General features: G+C 43.3%; 1 protein-coding gene across 2 annotated transcripts in view; it reads left to right on the forward strand.

The window, feature by feature from the left end:
- Positions 1-22,045, forward strand: part of ACBD6 (acyl-CoA binding domain containing 6) — a 112,666-nt gene that overhangs the window by 19,021 nt on the left and 71,600 nt on the right. For both annotated transcript variants that reach the window (XM_073571352.1, XM_073571351.1), the window contains exons 2-3: positions 2,715-2,779; positions 9,639-9,735. In XM_073571352.1, coding sequence (XP_073427453.1) covers positions 2,715-2,779; positions 9,639-9,735 — 162 coding nt within the window. The remainder of the gene's footprint in view (positions 1-2,714; positions 2,780-9,638; positions 9,736-22,045) is intronic.

Consider the following 22,045-nt stretch of genomic DNA (forward strand, 5'->3'; position numbering starts at 1 on the left):
AAAAGTGGCAACAAAATACCATAGATCTCAGGAGATACTCCTCCCAACCTTCTATAAAAATCCCTCTACTCCGGAAGAGCAGAGGTTCCATACTCTGGACGTCAAAAGAACTGTCCTAAAATGTATTGAGAGGTCCAACAGTTGGAGGCAGAGTAGGGCCCTATTTGTTTCATTTCAGGGCTGTAAGAAGGGGTATGGAGTCACGAAGAGCACCATTTCCCGGTGGATCAGAGAGGCCATTCGTTTAGCCTACTCCGCAAAAAACGAAGATCCTCCAGGGAACATCAGGGCGCATTCCACCAGGGCAATGGCAACCTCTTGGGCGGAAAAGGGAGATGTTCCGATTGAAACTATATGTAAGGCGGCAGTTTGGTCATCCCCTTCTACCTTCTATAACCACTACAGACTTGATCTTTCATCAACCTCTGACTTAAGCTTTGGCAGGACTATCCTTGGCACGGTGGTCCCACCCAGGTGATGGTCTCTGGAATCTCTCCAGTGGGTGCTGTCGTGGCGAAGAGTAAAAAGCCGGATTACTTACCGGTAATGCTCTTTTAATGAGTCCACGACAGCACCCGTTCACTTCCCCCCCCTAAATATATCAATAGTTAAAGTATTACCAAATAATGGATAAGAAAGATGTTAAAATAAGAGAACATTGCCTAATCCTTGGCGGTCCTTCTGGTACTCTGAAACGTAAAACTGAGGAGGAAAGGCGGACCGCCCCTTTTATCTTTCCTGTAGGGTTTCCTGTTCCAAATGGGCGGATCCGATACCTCCAGTGGGTGCTGTCGTGGACTCATTAAAAGAGCATTACCGGTAAGTAATCCGGCTTTTTTTTTAGATGGGATTTAGAGCGGGTCCGCTGCAAAAACCTCCTGAAAAGTGTTCAAAAGACTGAACCTGTTAATTTATATGTTTAAATAAAAAAAGACTCGCTGTTAAGGCTTTTCGGCGTCTCATAGCTGATTTTCATGTTTCCAGATTTGCGAAGTTCTTAAAGAAAAAAAAAAAAAAAAAGTGACCTGACCATTCTTCAGGTTTTTTTTCTGCTTGGAAAACTCCCAATACTTTGCAATATAAGACAATGGGAAGGTTGTCTTAATTTTACTTTTTACTGATGACAGGATTAGCCTTTTTTTTTTTTTCTTTTCTTATCAGTAGTACACATGGAACAACTTTGTAATATACTTATCTGGTCTCTAATAAGATATTGCAGAAAACTTATTATTTTCATGTTTTAAATGGCACACAACAGTTAGGCTAAGTGCACACGTGGCAGAAATCTTCTGCTGAAAAACAGGACTCCCTTCCCAGAAACGGCGTGTTTTTACCGCGATTTTTGCGCGCTTTTGCGTTTTTCCACGTGGTTTCTAGACACATGGGAAAAACCGCAAAATGAGCATGCTGTTTTGTTTTGTTTTTTTCCGCAGTAAATGCATCAATGTGCACAAAGTGCAAAATGAATAGTAATGAATGGGAAGCTTTTTCGCGCTTTCCCACGGATTTTTTTGCAAATCTGCGGGAAAAACCGCAAAAAAACGCAATGTGAACACAGCCTTACTCTTTAGAGGACCTGTGACTGGGTCACAAGTTGTCAGTTTTTGCTTTTATTTCACTCTTGCTGCTCCTGAGTGTGCTGTTTATTTATTTTAATCCACCGTACAGTTTCAGAGATGTGGTCCTTTTTGTTTTAGAGCTAATTTTTATGGTATTTACTTACAGGATAATAATGCAAAGGGAGATACCCAGGAAATGCTGTGAGAAATGACCCTTAGTAGAATCTATACAATTTAGCATTACATAAAAAGGCATGGATCTCTGGAACCGTATGGCGAATATAGAGGGAAAAAAACAAAACTTTGGTGTAAAAGGGGAATAAAATACTAAAACTGGCAGCTTGAACTGGTGACAGGCCCTACCGCGATTTACAGCTGAAAAGCAGGTGTATGAGTAGTTTGTACACTCTGGGTGATATTAATACATGAAGCCATATAGTTTGTGAAGTTATTTAACACTGCATTTTGCAGCCTGTTAGGGTGAGCTGATTGTGATGAGAGTGGAATACCTGTGCTGGTGAGACCAGAGGGTGATTCTGCTGCTGCCACTAGGGGGAGCCTTCTCTGATTGTGCTCAGCTATCCTGGCAGCTACTGGCTGTGGAAAGGGATTTCATGCTCCCTGTCAAAAATACAGAGTACCAGCTCAAGTTTTTACACAGCTCAGCATTTTGAGTACTGCTACATCTACAGCAGGAAAATCAGGGATTACAGTATATGAAACATTGCTGGAATCAGGCTCTCTGCCCTTGCATCAAGCAAGCTGGTGACAGATTCCCTTTAACAGTAAGTTTCTGAAAAGAAAAAAAGTACTCTATCTGGGATGGATCCATAGCAATCTTGGTTCCTGACTATACTGCCATAGAACTGGTAGCTATACTGTGACAGAAGTAAAGAGGCAGGGGACATGTACAGGATCGCTCTTGTGGACCCATGGAAAGCTGGATGACACAAGCTATATGCATAGTTATGAGAACTGTCACTAGTGACACCTTTTACCCTTCTAGGGAATTGCCCAAAAACTAACCTGCCTGACAAAAATGGCGCGGTGATCCTTCCATGGATGTGTGGGGATTATTAGATGTAATGGGAGAGGTTTTACTTCTCATCTGACCTTATGTTGCTTTGCGATTGACAGTGTTTTGTGTTTTGTTAGGTGAAGGTTGGGAAGTGCACGACGTCCAAACCGGGATTCTTTGATTTTGAGGGAAGGCAGAAATGGTAAGAGAACCACATTGTGCAATATTTTGTTTTTTCCTTTAAAGGGAATCTGTCACCTCATTTTCGCGCTGTATGTAAATTACTTGGGTCCTGTCCGATGGGCGGTGTTTTGGCTCCTTCCCTCCACCCCTCCTTGGCCGCTGTACGCAATATTTCAGATAACTTCCGTAGTTCTCTATATTTCGCGCGTGCATGCGCACTGCAATACCCACTCGGCCGTGCGCAGTATGTGTGCTTTGCCCAACTTTGGGAAAAGCCAGAAAAGCATTAGTGCGCATGCGCTGGTGAACTATGTCCCGGAACACAGAAATGGCAGCGAAATACTTCCGGGACATGCAAACTACTTTTTTCTGACTTTGCCTGCAGTTGGGCAAAGCATACTGCGCATGCGCGAGTGGAGATTGCAATGCGCACGTGCGAAATATGGACGAGAACTACGGAAGTTACCTGAAATATTGCGTACATCGGACCAGACCCAACTAATTTACATACTGCGCGAAAATGAGGTGACAGATTCCCTTTAATCCCCCCCATTCCCAATGATACAAAATGTTTTTTTTTTTGTTTGTTTTTTTTCCAACGGCTGTGGTGAAGTCTTCGCTTTTGATATTTAAGTGTTGTGTAATAAAAACAGTGTAACCCCTGAAGCCCCCGTCACACACAGCGAGATCGCTGCTGAGTCACAAGGTTTGTGATGCAACAGCGATCTCACCAGCGAGATCGCTGTGTGACACCTATCAGCGACTAGCCCCCCTGCCGATTATCGCTGGTTGTTCTGGAAAGCCCTGGACATTTTTTTGGGATCGTTGGTCTCCCGCTGGCCAGCACGCGTGTGGCAGGCGGCAGACCAGCGAGCTGGTATCCAAGGTAAATCGCGTGTTTCTAAGCGGCGCTTAGAAACCCGTTGTGTACCTTAGATACCAGCGCGCTGGTGCAGGGAGCTGGTAAACAGCAGGTTTCTAAGCGACGCCCTCGCTTGTTACCCGTGTCATCGCTGGTGAGATCTGCCTGTTTGGCAGCTCACCAGCAATCCTGACAAGGTCATATCGTTGTTGGGATCGCTGGTGCGTCGCTATGTGTGACGGGGGCCTTAGGGTGTTTTCACATTTCGATCTGTGTCCCGTCCCTGTTGGGGCAATCCCCCACAAAATGGGGTCCGGACTCATGCGCTGACTGGGGGTTATAGGCTGGAATGTTGATGGCAGAGCAAACAGGAGCTCTGCCTCGCACTTTTTTTCAAGAGTGTACGCCTACAGGAGGTGGTCACTCAGACAGTCTAATACATATGAGTCTGTGCCTCCTGTACGGGTACATTCAGGGAAAAAAAGTGCACGGCAGAGCGCACGTTCGCTCTGCCATCACCTTTAGTCTATGTGCTCGTCAGCGCATGGGTCCAGACGCTGTTTCGCGGGGGATTTCAGATGAAGCCCCGACGGGGGACACAGAACTTAATGTGAAAGCACCCTTAAGGACCTTAAAAATTTTCCATTTTTGCACTTGTTTTTTTTTTCCACCCTATTTGTTCAACAATCCATAATTTTATTATTTTGTGTGCTCAGTTGTACGTATGAATGACTTCATTCATTTACCATGTACTGGAAAATGAAAAAAATATTGAAAAACAGCCAACAGGATATAATTACTTAGATCAATATGGACTGAATTCACCCCATAGAATTCCCTTCCTGACCGTGGAGGTTGGCACCCCCTTTTGATCTAAGTATTAAAGGGAATCCGTCAGCCTATCAGCTGCCGGCACCGCCATCAGGGGCTTATCTACAGCATTCTGTAATGCTGTAGATAAGCCCTCGATTTAACCTGAAAGATAAGAAAAAGGAGTCATATTATACTCACCGTGGGGCGCGGTCCGGCTCCTCCTTCTAACGGTGACATCTTCTTCTTTGCTGCCTGTCGTGGCTCCTGCGCAGGCGCATTGCTCTGCCATGTGCAGGCCTACAAAGAGAAGTTTGTTAAAACCTCAGGTACAGGAAATGGATCCCATCAAAGGGACTCTGCAATGCCGCACTGTCAATCCATGTAGTGAAACAGAAATAAAAACAAGGATTTCTTCATACAGCAACGACAATGAAGTCCATGAAGTGATTGCGTGTGGCACAAGATTGGCAATGGATGACATAACTGGTTATGTGACCTGTGAATATAATCTGCATTGTATTGTACTCTCCAAAGACTATGACAATGAAGAAGTAGAAGTGACTTTTCTGCACCTTCTGGTCCATCACCATCCTTTGTGTATCCAAGAAAATTAGACATTTAAAAAGTAAACAAAAATCTGATATTAACTCAGGTGGAGCCAAAGCCCAGCCGGACATACTGACACACGGAAACCACCATTGTTAGTAAGAGATTGTGGATAAGATTACATTTCACGGAGTAGAAGCGACAAATTACACTGAGCTTTTTTCCATCAAAGACTTGCTATTAGTAATTTAAGATTAGTTAATATTTTATAGCTTGATTATTTAGCTACTGTACTTTTTTTTTTAAAAGCTTGAAACAAGAACATGTATAGTGACGTAATAATATACATGTAGTAATTCTTTTTAAGTGTTAAATATTGATTCTTTTAATTTAGCATTAAACATGTATGATTAGGATGAGACTACATTTAGAAAATCACGCTTCAGAATATGATCCTAAAATCTGTAAGTGAGCTCACCTGACTGCAGTGTCTATAGTCCTTATGCCTCTTTTCCTGAATCATCTTCTAAATGATTTATAACGAAATTAAATTTGAACTTTGACTTGACTCTACATCGGTTTAGAAGATGGCTCAGAAGAAGACAGGCAGCGGTCATACACTCTATAGTCAGACGAGCTCACTGACACATTTAATTGTTAACTCTTTCTGCAGTACTGTGATATATGTAGGATGTTAAAGCCATGTTTATTGACACTATTGCATCCCTGCTCTCTGGGTAACGGTACACACTTAAAGGGAACCTGGGATTAGATTCCTGCAAGCCCCATCCACAGACACTGTGAATAAGACGCTGGTTGTGTGATTCCAGCCCGTTATGTTTTAAGGCTCATTCAGACATCAGTTGTTCACATACAGTATGAGTGCTATTTTTTGTTTTTCTATAGGACTGTTCGAGAGAGAGAATTAGAACGAACACACACACACACACACACACACACACACACACACACACACACTCTCTAGCTGAAGAGCCCGGCACTGCCCGGGCATAGTAACTACCTATGGTTAGTTACAACAAATTATAATTTTAATGCGGGCTTTTTTTTTTTTTTTTTTTTAATCTACCTTTGTCTCTTGTGCTAACTGAAATGTTTTTGTGCCCCCCACCCCCCAAAAAAAAAAAAAATGCTGCTACTACCTTAGGTTTTTGCACTAAAAACGCAGCAAAGCCTGATACCTTCATTTTTTTTTTTTTGCCACGTTTTTGCACTTACTCATCTGTTTTTTGAGTGAAAAAACACTTCTTCAGTTAGCAAAAATGAAATGCAGCAGTTTTCCTATTCAATCAGTAAAAACAAGTGTGTGCATGAGACTTCTGAAATTTCATAGCTTTTGCCGGTACTGTAAAACACATCTTAATCTTTGCATTAAAAAAAAAAATGCAATGTGTGAACATAACCTTTCTCTGCAATTGGTACAGCTTGTTCAGAGTGAAGATATTTATGAAAAGCTGTCCAGGGACTCTAGGTCTTGGCTGACCAGTTTGTTGCTGTCCCTGGCCAGCTTTTCCGTGCACCTCTCCAGTTGATTGACAAGTTTCTCTCTATTGTCCACACCCGGCTATCAAAAGTATGTTTACTGTTACACTCTGCTGTATTTCAGAGTAACACATACCTGGCTGCAATCACACAGCTCATGTCTGGTTTATGCCACCTGTGGTTCGGGTAGCCTGAATCTGACAGGTTCCCAAATGCCCCATAGGTGCCTGTAACCTTTATTTGGTTGTTCCACTTTAGATCCAGAGCTGAGTCCAGAACATTGTCTTAGTACTAGATTGCTGGAACACCCATTGAAAACTATATGCACAGTGTATGGATAAAGCTGCCAATCAGCGAAGACCCAGGATTTTCCACAGCTCCTCATTATATGGGTCTTTGTAGTGAGAGCTTTACATTGAGAGAACTCAAGATGCAGCCAATAAAGTGATTTTTAAGTTGGGGGGGCTACAACGCACGGCACATACCCAAGGATCGCACTTTGCAGTGTAGTGTTGGCGAATATTGTCTTGTTGCAATCAAAATTAATTTAACTTTTTTTTTCCCCCCTTTCTTGACTCTGCAACTTGTGGGTTGCAACGCGGCTCTACTCACTGACATAATGCTGCGATTTAGTGTGATCTTTAGTCTCTCCTCTTTCATACTGGCCAAAATCACTATGTAGCTAGACCTGCAGGTGTCACTTGCCTGACGCAGCACCGCGATGCACATAAAAATGGAAAAGATATCGTAACTGAGCACCATACGGATAAAAAATGATGGCTTACTGAAACATTGGCCCGAAAACTTCTGATCATCATTTAGAAGTAGAAAGCACCTTATGTAATAGAAAACTTTCACAGACTTCAGTATACAACGATTCAGAAAATTAGCCGCCAGCATCAGCTTTAGTCTTGGGGACCCCCGGCTCTCGTATCTTCAGCCCCGATCTCGGACTGGTTACGGCTTTATCGCTCTTATGTTGGGAACACATTTTAATGTGGGAAAAGAAATAAAAGGGAAAATTACTTCCCAGAAACAAATTGCAAGTAAAATATGAGCATTGCTTATTTTGTAAATATATTCCGTCAGGTTAATTCATTGTGACAGGTCCATTTGAAAGGAGAATTGTTTATTCACCCTGAATTATAGCTTCTATTTAATTAATTTTTCAAAAGCCAAATTAATCTTGGGTTGTTAGGTTTTCATTCACATGCTCTATTTAATTTGTTTTGATAGCAATTTTGCATTGTTCCCAATATTCCCTGATGCTATTGAAGTGGCTCTTTATAAGGATGATCTATACATGATATTCTGGAGCTAGCGGTTTTGTCATTTCCATGAAGAACTCTGTGTTTTATGGATGAAGGGAGCAATAACTTCATCACAGTTTGAGACCTTTTTAAAGTGTACCTCCATCCCAAAATGAAGACAACACCAGATTCAGGAGTATTTCTCCAGACTTCTCTAGTCCTAAACCTTGACTGTTTTGTCTGTAAACTTAGACTTCTCGAATACTTGGTGCAGTTAAGTTCTTTTTTTTATACCCAATTGTCATTTCAGCCCAAAAATGTAAATTTAAAGTTGGATACCTGAGCCTTTCATTTTTTTGCAGATAAGGTGCTGATGGGTGTCTGCAGCCGCTTTCTTTCCTCTCCCTATTGCAATATCCGTACCCATTTGTGTACACTGGACAGTCGGGAGAGATGGCCGACGGTCGATCGTGCGGCTACTGGCTGTCTAATGTACAGGCACCGTTAATTCCTGCCCAACAACTATGTAATCTGTAGCAGCGGGGTCCACGAGATTGCCTATCAAACTACATAAAGGCATAAGAGGCAGGCTTTTCAGTCTAACTATTGTTCAATAGTGGGAAGAACGCATGCTGGGAAAGGAAGTCTAACACCTATAGTGCTGGCAGAATGCTGATTAAAGTGATTTGTTAGAGCATTAGGATTGGGACAGTTTCTTTTGGGTTGTGCTCATTGGCTGCATTATGGTTTCATCGCTTTTATGATCAATTCGGAGATAATACTTTTTAGAACGTTTTATTAGGGCCAGAAAACAAATATTACAGCTGTATTTAATTAGTCCACGTGTAATTGATCTAGGCAGACACGTACATCTGCAGAGTTCATGCTACATGTGAAACTTATGCATAAACCATCATTCACCTGACTGAAGCCAAAAGGGTGTCCTTTTGTCTGATATACATCGGCTGTGTACAATGGCACAGTCTTCTTTTTTTATACAGAGGCATTCTGAAAAGAAACACTTACTGCACATATCTATTTATGGACCACCTCTTAAAGAAATTGGGGGGAGATAGTGTGTGATTACAAACACTTCTCAGCTTTCATCTCATGGCAGTCAGTGTGGGCAGCACAGCTGAGCTTTGTTTCATTACAAGCACCTTTCCAGTTCTCCTTTCACAGTGTTCTGAGCTCTGATATATCCCCACCCCTCCTGAGATGAAAGGTATTTGTAATCGCGCGCACAGCTCTGCAGTGAGTACAGGGTTGTCTGTAGTTTAAGGCTGTGTGCCCACGATGAGTTTTTGGTGACTTTGACATTGCATGTTTTTGCTGCATCAGAAAACTCTGCTTTTTACAGTTCCTGTAAAGTGTATGAGATTTATCAAAATCACATTCCGACTGCTTTTTATTCAGCATAAACTGACCAGCGGCGTTAGTTTCAAATCCACAAAACGTAAATTTCTCATGTGAGTACGCATGGCTTTATGTGCTCATTTTTTCCATAGAGTTGAATTAGATTTATCAACTTCAAAGCGGCATGGTTTAAAACATGACCTACCAAACAGACCACGCCTGTAGACAAAAAAAAAAACAATCTGCAAAAGCCCATCATGGGAATCTAGCCTAAATGTTTTTTCACAGGAGAAATCCAGTTGTAAATTATTGGGGGTACTGGTCCCCTTAGATACTCTTACTGTCTAGTCAAGGTCATAGAGGGGAAGAAATACAAAAGTATCTCCGCCGGTAATGCCTCCTTAATATAACCCGGAGCCAATAGTTTAGTTATGGCTTCTGTGCATTATATATAGTCTGAACACTGTTTCAATTCCTGCCTATTTTATCTTTAATTTACTTCATACTTTATTTTTGTTCTGCAGTTTGAACTTTTTGTTTTTCCCTCCTAGGGAGGCGTGGAAATCCTTGGGCGATTACAGCTGTTACCAGGCAATGCGAGATTACATTGAAACTGTGAAAAAGCTCGACCCGGACTGGATCCCAGAGGTGCAGTATGAGTATAATCGGCGCACTATCCTCTATGCACTTACCCTTCCTCAAGATTACATGTAGCCTGCAGTTGGTCTGTGGCCTTGATCAGAAGGGACCGTCCTTGCACAACTTCTCTCTGCTATGACCTGTGTAGTACATAAAGGCCCCGTTACATTTAGCGATGCACCAGCGATCCTGACCACGATATGACCCGGTCAGGATCGCTGGTGCATCGCTAAATGGTGGCTAGTGAGCTGCCAACAGGCAGCTCTCACTAGCGATGCAGCAGCGGTCGTACTCCCCTGTCAGACGCGGCGAGTGTGACCGTCTTTTGCCTGCGTCCATGGCTCGCTCGTCGGCGCCAGCAGGAAGTCAGCGGCGAGAAATGGACCAGGCTGATCTCACGCAATCAGCGATAGCCAGCGGGGGAGCCGGTCGGATGTGAGTATCACATGTAGCGATATCGCTAGTGATATCGCTGCTGCGTCACAAAATCGGTGACGCTTTAGTGATATCGCTATGTGTAAAGGGCCCTTAAGAGGCATTGTGAAGGGCCCTTAAGAGGCATTGTGAAGTGTCTGCATCGCGCATGGCCATAGTAATAGGACAGCAGCCGTCACTTGTCCTGATGCTGGGCACTAGTGTCTCGTGATTACTGCCACGATGTGTCAGGGCTATACTGTCACATTATTTATATTACAGTCACTGTGTATGTCACTTGCAGAGTTTAATTAAAGGGGTTGTCAGGAATTATAAAATAATGGCTTCATTTTCCTTTTAAGAAGCGCCACATCTGTGCACAGGTTGTCTCTGGTACTGCAGCTCCACTCCATAGAAATGAATTGGGCTGAGCAGCAATAACAAACAACCTGACGGCAGTAGATGTCTTTCGTAGAAGCTTGCAGAGGTTTTCTAAGCTTATGCTGTCACTTTAAATACTTTTATTATTGCATTTTTTATCCTGTGCAGGTCCTGAGTTAGGTTCGGTTCACATTTGAACGAAACGACGCAAGCGGAGGCATCCACATCCGCACGACCTGCGTACCCAATGTTAAAGATGGGGTACGCAGGCCGTATGTAGAAATATGCAGACGTAGGCGGATCTGACCGGAGGAGGTGCGGCCATGGGCAGAGCTTCACGGAAGAAGTCCGCAGCTACTCCATACGCAAATGTGAACCTAGCCTTACCCAGTACAGTGCAGTTTTTTTGCAGTCCTTCAGAGCTGAAATCCCTGCATTTCTTGCTAAGCTCCTGCTCAGCTTTTGCTGGGGTGATTGCATGCTGGGAGTATTAGTCTATATTCCAAGTACCATGATGGGCTCAGTAGCATCGTCTGTTACTACTCTGCCTGGTTACACAGAATCAGTCATTGCCTCTTTCAGAAGCCCAGAGCCTGTCATTGCATCTTAATGGCCCTGCTCCTTCCTCAGCAGCCACTGTATGGATAGTCTGAGACCGCATGTGACAAAAACTGCACCAAGGGCCCACGACGTCACAGTCCTGACGGCGAGGTTTCTTGGGAGATGCTGCTTCATAATAAAGACTGACAGATTTTTCCTGAGGCGGCGTTGAAGATGTTTTTTGAGGTGGCTCCATCCAGTCTTCACTGTGTTTTTAGCTTTAAGGGACAGGAGGCATCCAAGCGAAGCGATCTGCAGAATGAAGATGATAAACCCTTTCCGATGAGCACTTTTATGGACCTGGAGATAACAAATATTTGTATAGTTTACCTTTTTTTTTAACCCCTTAGTGACAGCCGTTTTTTTTTTGTTTGTTTGTTTCCCCCCCCCCCCCCCCCCCCCGACCAATATCATTTTATGTGGTGATAACTCTGGAACGCTTCAACAAATCCCATTGATTTTGAGACTTTTTTTTTTCGTGACACATTATAATTTATGATAATGGTACATTTAGGTTGATCTGTTTGTTTATAAAAAAAAAATGAAACTTGACAAAAATGTAAAAAAATTGCAATTTTCAAATTTTGAATGATTATCCGTTTAATGCAGATAGTCATACCACAGAAAAACATTAATAAATAACATTTTCCACATGCCTGCTTTACATCAGCACCATTTTTAAAACACTAATTTATTTTGTTAGGCTTTTAGGAGGTTTAAAAATGTAGCAGTAATTTTTCATTTATTTTTTTTCAAGGAAAGTTACAAAATTTATCTTTTGAGGACCTATCCAGGTGTGAAGTGACTTTGGGGGGTGCTATGTATTGGAAAACCCCAAACCTGATACCATTTTAAAAACAGCACCCCCTGACATATTGAAAACTGCTGTCAGGTAGTTTATTAACCCTTCAGGTGATTTTCAAGAATTAATGTAAAGTGGTATAGCCGTAATGAAAAAATGTTTGTTCACCACCAAAATGTCGGTAACTTCTGAACTGACCGCTATAGCCGGGAGACTCTAAGGCCGCTATTTGGCCATGAACTGCTATGGCAAACATCAGGACCACACAATCATGATCTCGGTGTGTCAATTAGATTAAAGCGGAAGCCCCCACAATCTATTAAACATTTTTCTTATGTAGTCACTTTTGACAGCATCATCTAAGGGGTTAAACAGATATGGACGGTGCCAACACTGATCGTTTGTGATACAGCAAGTTGTCAGCTATAGTGGACAGCCGACAGCTGCTGGCTTGTCACCTTTATAGGGATGATATTCTGTTATCTCAGGTCAGTAAAAAGACGTATTGGCTGTCATTAAGGGGTTTAATCTTTAATGGGGGAAAGGGAGGCAAATTGTTTTAATGTATTTTAGTCCCTTTAGGGCACTTTAACATGTGATCCTTTCACCACAGTATAGCTGCACATAGTAAAAACCACTGTCTCCCTTGAAGCACAGCCACAGGCTGGATTTCAATGTAGCTCTGTGATGGCAGGCATTGAAGTAATCTCCATCTGCCATAGCAACCCATTTGTGCGGTAATGGGGCAGACTATGGGCGCTTAGAATGAAGCGCTGTTAGCGTCTCTGTGAGATTGCTGCCCGGTCAGATGCCACTGTCAGTGACGGGTGGATCTCCACTCCATCTGCGTCTGTTAGACAGATCCAGGCTGCGACAAGCGTACATGTATGGTGGATATCATGAAGCAGTTTCAAGGGAATATCTCAGCAGGTTTTTGCTAAGGCTAGTTTCACATTTGCGCTTTTGATCGCAGCGACGGCCTGCGCACGGCTGCCACTAAGCCCCGCCCCCTGCCGGCTCCCTGCCCACCCCATCCGGTCGTCGCCTCCTACTAGCGCACATGGGCGCTTGCGATCTGTGCACCCTATCTTTAGCATAGGGTGCGCTGGCCGTGCGCTAGCAAGATTTTGGTGTGCGCTGCGCCCTTTTGAAGGTGCGCTGAACCGCAGCATGTTGCATTTCGTCGCGCACCTTCAAAAGTGCGCAGCGCACGGCAAAATCCTGCTAGCGCACGGCCAGCGCACGATCTGCGCACCCTATGCTAAAGATGGGCGCTTGCGATCTGCGCAGCCTATGTGCGCTAGTAGGAGGCGATGACCGGATGGGACGGGAAGGGAGCCGGCAGGGGGCGGGGCTTAGCGGCGGCCGTGCGCAGGCCGTCGCTGCGCTATAAAGCGCAAATGTGAAACTAGCCTTAGTAACCTGAGACCACAGTGACAGGGGCTGAGAGCCTAATTCCAGTGATGTCACTTACTGGGCTGTGTGTTGCAGTTTTAATAAAACACTGATTTTATCAGCAGGAGATTATCGCTACAGGACTAGATGTCTTGTGGCCCAATAATGTTTAGCTGCTTTCTGTCCAGATACTGGGTACATACACAGCTGCCAGTCAGTGGTGTGTGCGGGGTTTTACATAGCTCAGCATTCAGAGCTCTGCTAGATCTGCAGCAGAGATAACTGTCATTGTATCACTGGGCTGCTTGAAGTCACTTTAAGTGACACATCACTGGAATCTGGTCTCAGCCTCTACATCAGGCTTCTCTCAGATTGATGTGGTTGCTTCCTATATATTGTTGATCTTATGTTCAGACATTAAAGAAGAATTCTCTATATTTTGTAATGTTATACATTGTGATATCTATTGTATATTTAATTGCATGTATCATAAGTGCCATTCATATGTATGATCTGGGGCATAGCTTGTTCCTATTTTAGAACGTCTTTCTTCCCGTAGACGGTATTTTATGATGGCGGGATTTCCCTATGATTTATACTTAACATATTCCTTTTTTGCATATTTGCATTATGGTCTCCCCCTTTTTTATATGGCGTTATATTATAGGTGCTGCTTATGCCCTTGATTGGTTGTATATTATTGCAATTATATAATGGGGACTCTCTTTGGACTTTTTTTCTAGCAATCATGGATTTTTTTCTTATTATGATGTCCCCCTCCCTCCCTCTTGTTATTTTGCTTGTGAGTAGCCTAACGATCTATTTAGACCCCACCATTATGGCTGCTTGCAGTGTCTCCGAGAACATGGCGCTGATCCAGAGCGCATGCGCGGTGTGCCCGACATCGGTCGTGATGCTCCGGCCATCATACTGTGGGCCGCGCGCGTGTTGATGACGTCTAGCGGTGTTTTTTCACCGCGCACGCGCGCTGCTCACTGATGGCGGCGGGTCATCGCGCGGTTACCATGCGGCTACACTGGGCATGCGCCGCTATTGATTAGTTACATCTGGAACGCTGCATTTATATATGGGTGCTTGAGGATAGATAGGCACTTCCCCTTGAGAAAGCCGAGGCGAAACGCGCGTCGGGGTTGAGCGCGGTATCCTCCCTGTATTTATACTCCCCTATGGGTAAGTGGCATGAGCGATAAGGATATTGGGTATGACCCCAGAATTGATCGATATATTCCTTTGAGCCAGTAATTGCTTATATAATTTTAGCATTACACTATATACAGCACCCAGTTCTTTTAGGTATATAGAGACATTGTCTCTGGATAAGTTGCACAATACGCTTTGGTGCTTAGATTAAGCTTTAGACTTGTAGCATATGGTGCTTTTGCCTGCTGTCACTTGTTGTATAGGGACGTTTACCGTGCGCTACACTGGGATTATTCCTTGTATATCTACCTCTATTATGTGTTTATAAATGTCTGATATTGTTTTAAGATGTGTTGTTAAAGATTTATTTTTCATTTTTCTAACATTTCTAATGTGGTTTATGGTTACTCTATTTTTTTTCTTTATTTTTATGCTATGGGAGTACTCCACTATTACTTTATTAGTCCTAAATTTTGGTGGGGGAACCATGATTGTTTTTTAACTGGTTCCTGACCACGCTTTATAGCTATGAAGGTTTTGAACTTGTTTTCAATTCTCTCAGATTTCATAGCAAAACCTGCTCACAGATTTGTTTGTTTTTAAAGAAGTTTTGCATACTAAAATAATAAAAATGCCTGTAAGAAATATAAATCGTACTCCAGCTTCAAACTCTAATTTATCTTGCTGCGATCACCCGCCAGGCCATGACTTGCTGGGATGGTCTTGTAACATTGATGGGTAACGTGGACCTGCAGCCTAACAAAAGCTGTGTACAATAGACAGGGGTGTGTTTGTTTCAGTCTGGGGTTCTGGTCTCCAGCATTTCTACTTAAAAATAAAAACCCTGAATCCCTGACTGGCTTTATTAAAGGGCAGTGGAATCTATCAGGATTTATTAGTGTACATTATAGACATGATCCAAGCCCCAGATTGCAGAGCGCTCAGTGCAGGCGGATCTCAGGCCTTCCTGGTCTTTGGCCTTTATTATCTTCAGGAAAGCCTTTTGCCTCTGTAAAATGGTTTTTGAATTTTCCTCCTGTATTAACCTTTGGTCACTTTGTAGGAAGCTTTCCCCTTAATCCTGCTCTGAGAGCATCTAGAATTTCTGTATCTGTAATACCACCTCTATCCACTTAGTGGTGCTCTAGCACAAGGCAAAGTCATAAGCTTGTGTATCTCCTGGGATATAGCAGACATGATAGTAGACAAACTACGCATCACCTCTTGTAGCCGTCCTTGGTGTATATCGGTGGTGTAGAGGATTGCTTTCTCTTGAGACTTGCACTGTACTGCAGAAACTGCTGCTTATAAGTGTTCTCCAAACATGTTCATCAGACAACTGACCAGCAGGGGGCAGCAGCACACTTTTTTTTAATTGCTCAGATTTTCTTTTTTATCCTAATAAGTTGGGATTGGATTTTTAGTTTGGTAACTTCGGTTTCATTCCAAGACTCATCGGTTTTCCATCACTTGCATTTATTTCATGAGACTAGTACTGTATATACAGAAAATAAGTATACACCTGTACTTGTACCTTTTTATATGCTGTGTATACCTTTATACCTGTACATTTGGGTCTCTCGCCCATTGACATTAATTGTAAAAGGAAAAAAATAAAAATTGTTTTCAATACTTGAAGAAATTCTTGGATATACAGTTGTCAGTCGGATGCCAAAACTGAATCATAGCAGGGTCTATACCTATTATGGCACACTGCCTTTTTTCCTTGACTGTATATACGGATTTCTACGCAGCTAACTGGTCATAATTTCATACAAACCCCCCCCCCCCCCCCAAATAGCTTGTACCAAATTGTTGGCACCCTCAATTTAATATTTGGTTGCACACCCTCTGGAATAAATAACTACAATCAATCGCTTCCTATAACCATCAACAAGTTTCTTACACCTCTTACCTGGGATTGTGGACCAATATTGTTTTGCAAACTGCTCCAGGTCTCTCATATTTGAAGGGAATCACAGGTGATAAATGGGATATAGATCCGGACTCATTGCTGGCCACTTCAGTGCTCTCCAGTGCTTTGTTTCCATCTATTTCTGGGGGCTTCTTGATGTATATTTGGGGTCATTGTCCTGCTGGAAGACCCTGACTTAGGACATAAACCCAGCTTTCTGACACTAGGCACGACAGTGCGACCCAAAATCCTTTGGTAATCTTCAGATTACATGATGTCTTGTACACAGTTGAGGCTCCCAGTGCCAGAGGCATCAAAATAACCCCAACACTTCTTTGAGCCTCTACCATAATGGCAAAGATTAAGTCAACTTCTCCCCCTTTTTTAATCAGGTGTGACTTTACATTTTACTTGCCACAGATGAGTTTGAGCGAGCATCGCATGAAACAGAGTGGTTTAATCGCAATTTTGGAAAGGTGCCAATTTTGTCTGTCCCACTTTTGGGGGGGTTTTGTGTGAAATTTCGCCTATTTTTCAATACATACAAACGTGTACAACAATACATGTGTAAGGCTAGATTCACATTGCGTTCTGGCAGTCTGTGTAACGCTACTCTGCTTTTGATCACGTTTATGCGATTGTATTAGCACAGCTGCTCCTTCTGAGGTAGCTGCGACGGACCCTTGAACGCTGCAGACCGTGTCCAAGGGTCCGTCACAGCATAACGGCATTTCACTAACACTTGCCGATTTTTCACATGGGCTAAGTTATGGCAGTGTATGGGTGCGTTAACGGATGCGTTACATCACGTTAATGCAGCTTTGTAACGCATCCGTTAAACGGTCTGCAAATAACGCAATGGGAACCCAGCCTAATTGCAATAATTTTCTGGGAGAAATGCATCTATTTTCTGCAACAATGTCAGGGGTGCCAATACGTTGTACCATGACGGTAGGTGGCAACATGCTGTGAACAGTCTTCCCCAGTTAATGCCAGTGATCAGACCGTACTGCAGTATACACAGTACATCTCCCCCTTGCCATCTGATAAGTGGAGCCTCAAACATGATGCAGCAGATGTAGCATGCCATCGATCTGCACTATATATAGTGTGTACACTACAGGCATATAGTATATCTTATTATATAGGGCAGCATCATTCTAGTACTACAATGGGTCACTTACTGCCTCGTGATGCCGGCCTGCAGCTAGAAGAGGGGATCACTCTATGGCTGGGATTGTCAAAGTGATTAAAAAGTCATTACATGCAATCACTGATTAGCCTTCTCTATAGAGAGGAGGACGACGCAGAGTGATGTCACCGGGGCTAGAAAGGACGACAAGCTACAGATTTCATTAAGCCTTAGTTACACACGCTACATGGTTGGAAAGCTCCACGTAACCGTTGCGGCTGCTTTTTGAGAAGTATTTTGGATTGTTGTCTTGTTTAGCCAGTAGAAAGGGCAAAATCACTTATGAAGTGGTGAAATGTCCCATGCAGATTGGTAGCAAGCACATGAATTTCTGCAAGAAGTGAAGTCTGACTTTTTTTCCTTCTATCTGCCACCTGTGAAGACAAAAGGAAAGTCAACTTTTTTTTTTTTATTATTGATAATGTTAAATTTTTCTGATTCATAAAAATTGAAAAATGGTCAAATTTAGAGGACCTATGATTTATGGTTACAGCTCTCATGGAGACCTATATGTTTCTATGGGACCACTATAAACAAGCTATTGTGATCTTGCACTGTCTTCTTGCCAACCTGACAAATGTATATTAGCAATAGCCGGGTGACAGCTGGCTGGGCGTATGCAGGACTAAACTATGGGCATGCCCTGCTTCCATGAAGACACACAGACCTGCCTGGGAGTTGGAGACGCAAAATGACTTTCATATAAGACCGCAAAGTTGCTTCATGATTTATTTTTTTAATGCATATTAAAGGCAAATGGTATAAAGTGTCTTCGCTTTTCCCTGTAGAAACGTGAAGTTCCAAATACCAGATAAGTGCAAATAAAAGAAGGCTAAAGATGTGTGATTGTTTTATTTTAAAAAGGAACAATAAAGCTGTGGATTTTATGCAAAAATGTCTGCAATGAAATCTGCAACATGTAATAGCTGTGCATTTTTTTTTTTATTTGAAGGGGTTTCCTTGGTAAAAGTTGAAATGGTATCAGGGGCTTGATATATTAACAAAAATAACACGTGAGGCGCCGCTTACTTACCAACACTCACCTGGATCCAGCACGGGTTGCACTGTGCCTGCGTTTGGTGACTGCTGCTGCTGCCGCCTGTGATTGGCTCTCGTGCTCAGGTGACATCAGCAGCGCCTCATAGCTGACTACACTGGTGATTCCCTGTGGAAGTCACCTGACTACAGCAGCCAATCCTAGGCCATGCCGGATCTCCTGCTTGAACCATTACTTTCTTGCAGTGTGAATGCAGATCACAGAGCGGCCTGTGCTGGATCCCTAGAAGTAGGGATGTATGTGGATCAGATGGACTTAGAACTCATCCACTATGAAAGGCTGCGTTTTTCTATGTACCAAAAATCTGCACCAAATGTGTAAACCCAGCCTTAAAGGGGTGTTCCCATGTCCAAGATCCCATTCCAATGTGTAGTAGTAATAATAATAATATTTGCAAATGCCTCCATTTAGAAATATAGTAGTTCTTAAGATTTTCTGTGTTGCTTACCCCATGTGCAGGGCATTACTGTAGCTTAGGTGTCCATGGTCACCACCACCAGCTGTCACTATATGAATGGTCCTAACCATAGATACCTACTGCCATGCCCTGCACATGGGGTAAGTGACATAACGAAAATGATGCACTGTGCTAATATTCTTATTAGACCTTCTCCATATTGGGATAGGATCTAGGAGATGGGAATACCACGTTCATGAACTCGACCTGTTAACAATTGTGCGCTGCCAAGCGTGATTTTGATGGACAGCATAGCCATGCTCTGTCCTGCCCATGTTATGCCCATATTGGCCTAGCTGGCCAGGACTGGCATGTACCATTAGATATGTGACAAAAATATTGCCACCTTTTAGGAAGTTTTATTCTAAATTTCTGGTGTAAGCCCCTTGATTAGTAGTAGCCCCGAGAGGCCGTGCATTGTGTCTCCAGTATGTCAGGCGCTGTCCCTGCCATGCTGTAAGGGTGTGCGCACACGCCGCGGATTTTGCTGCGGTTCCGGCCGCTGCAGACCCGCAGCAGTTTTTGCTGCGGTGTACAGTACCATGATTCCCTATGGGAATCAAAAACCGCAATACAGACGGTGCGGAATTTTCCGCGCGGATTATCTGCGGTTTTCAATCCGCAGAAAGAATTGACATGTCAATTCTTTAATGCGGATTCTGCTGCGGTTTGCCATCTCCTCCATTGAGGAGATGAAAAACCGCAAGGCATAACCGCAGAGCAATCTGCAGGTATTTTGACCTGTGGTTTCACCTGCAGATTTTACAAAATCCGCACCTAATCCGCAGCGTGTGCACACAGCCTAATGCTGCTAGTGGCCTCTGTTCATCAGACGGAAGCCAAAAGTGTGTTCTGGCCTCTGGTAGGGTTACATCTGCACATCACTTGTTGACCATCACACTGGAGGGCAGCAGCCTGCGATCTAGAGGGCCGTCCTGTATACCATTCTTTACAGTGGGTTCCTACAGTGGACAGATGACTTTGCATCTGTCCCCACTGGCACATTCAGACCTCTGTGTAAATCAGTCTGAGATTGGATAATTAGCGGCAATCAGATGTGCCAATTAAACATTTCTTTGCTTTATTTTGTTTTGTTTTTTTCTTTAAATCATGGATCAGCATAGGCCAATATGGTTCTTCGCCATAACACTGGTGGACGTGATCTTAACAGTTACCCCACTACATGTATAACATGTATGTAATAATGTCTGGCTAATATTTGAAGAAACAAATGAGATTGTATTGTCATAAAGAATAGACGAACTGCACTCTCCAAAATATGCTCCATTTACTAGACAACCTGTCACTCCCCTGCCTTCGTCTATTTTACCATATAAGCAGGTCCTGCATGAACTCCTAATTCTGGGGCATGTTTTCTTACTGTTCCTCTGTCATGCCTCCTAGACATTTATGACTAAATTTACAAGTAGGAGTTACCAGTCAGGGGGGAGGGGCGTGTGTATGCGCACTGACACTGCCCAGCTAGTGGTGAGGGGCTGTCGGTCATGTAGGGGATTGCTTACACCACATTGTAAATATATTGCCAGGAGTGATTAGAGGAACAGCATTATGCATAGTTCTCAGAAAACAAATGTCCCAGAATTGTTAATTAAAGGGGAATCTAAAAAAAAAAAAAATTAGTACCAGTAGAGATGACAGCATCTGCACAGCGGGGTTTTTTTTTTCCGTTGATTTACATTGTACTGTAAATCACAGTGCGGATCTGCAGCTTTTCTGCGCTGAAGGAGCCGCAGGAAATCTGCATCGTGTGCACATAGCCTAAGAAAAAAACCCTCTTGCCCTTGCATGGTGGGTAATGGGGACGTTATTTTTCTTTATTTTGTGCCAATTCTGAGAGCAGCGAGGAGGTGACACCGCTCTGATCACGATGCTCTTTATTGTGGAGAATGATCCCACAAGACTCTGAGCCATCTGCCGGTGCTCGGCCCCCTCCTCTTCAGAGTCGGATACTTCACTCTTGGTGCCCAGGGGAGCGGTTTGTGAATTAATGTGTTATGGTTGCAGTGGGAGTAAGTTGTCTCTCTGTGTTTTGTTAACTGCCCATCTCGGGTCTGCGCACATCATTTCCTTCCTCCCCTATGGGACAAGTAAAAACCTGAGAGGGTAAGTGGGGCTGTCTCATTCCACCAGGAAGACCCTGTCACCGCCAGCTTTCTCTGTGCCAGCTTGTTTTTTGTTTTTTTTTTTTTCCCCTGCGTACAAACACTCGCCCTCCTGTCATCTGCCGGAGAAATGCAGCGATTTGGGCCAGGAGAATGCTACTCCTGGGGGATCCTTTCCTCTCCAACTAATTGAATTATGGCTTTGGTGTCAGTATGCTAGGAATACAAATCATATATGCGGGGAGGGGGACAGGAGCGACAAAGGACAGGGGGAGCCAATGGCAGTGGATTGCTTTATGGCATAAAACCTTTACTTACAGTAAGACTATAGATGGCTACACATTTACTAATCTATATATCTGCGCCGTCAGTTACTGGACCATCTCCATGCTGGATTCTAGTACAAGGATTGCAACGGACTGGTTTACGTTTTACTTCAGTAATGTAATGTTGCATGAGCGATTTTAATGAGTGGATGTGTAGAAACATGTCCTACAACTGCTTGCATTGCACCCAACATTGAGGTCATCTTCCAACTACAGGTGCAAGGGGAAAGCTGAAGCAAAGCCTGGGTGTTTATTGGGGTCCTATTGGGTTTTTTTTTTCTTGGAAGCAGTAAGAAAGAAGAGTCGTATAACCTTTTGTATAGAGGACTGCGCAAGGGCCCCGTTGGCACACATTTTTTCATGAACCATGTCTTTCACCTTAGAACATATACCCGTCGTCATCTGTGGGGCTGTTCACACTTGTTCTTAGTGTGCACACAAAGCGTCTCAAAAAATGGAGACACGTCGATTTTTAATTTGACTCATGGATATAACG

This window comes from Dendrobates tinctorius, unplaced genomic scaffold (assembly GCF_039654945.1).
Source record: "Dendrobates tinctorius isolate UK_male_01 unplaced genomic scaffold, ASM3965494v1 ptg000029l, whole genome shotgun sequence".
NCBI lineage: Eukaryota > Metazoa > Chordata > Amphibia > Anura > Dendrobatidae > Dendrobates > Dendrobates tinctorius.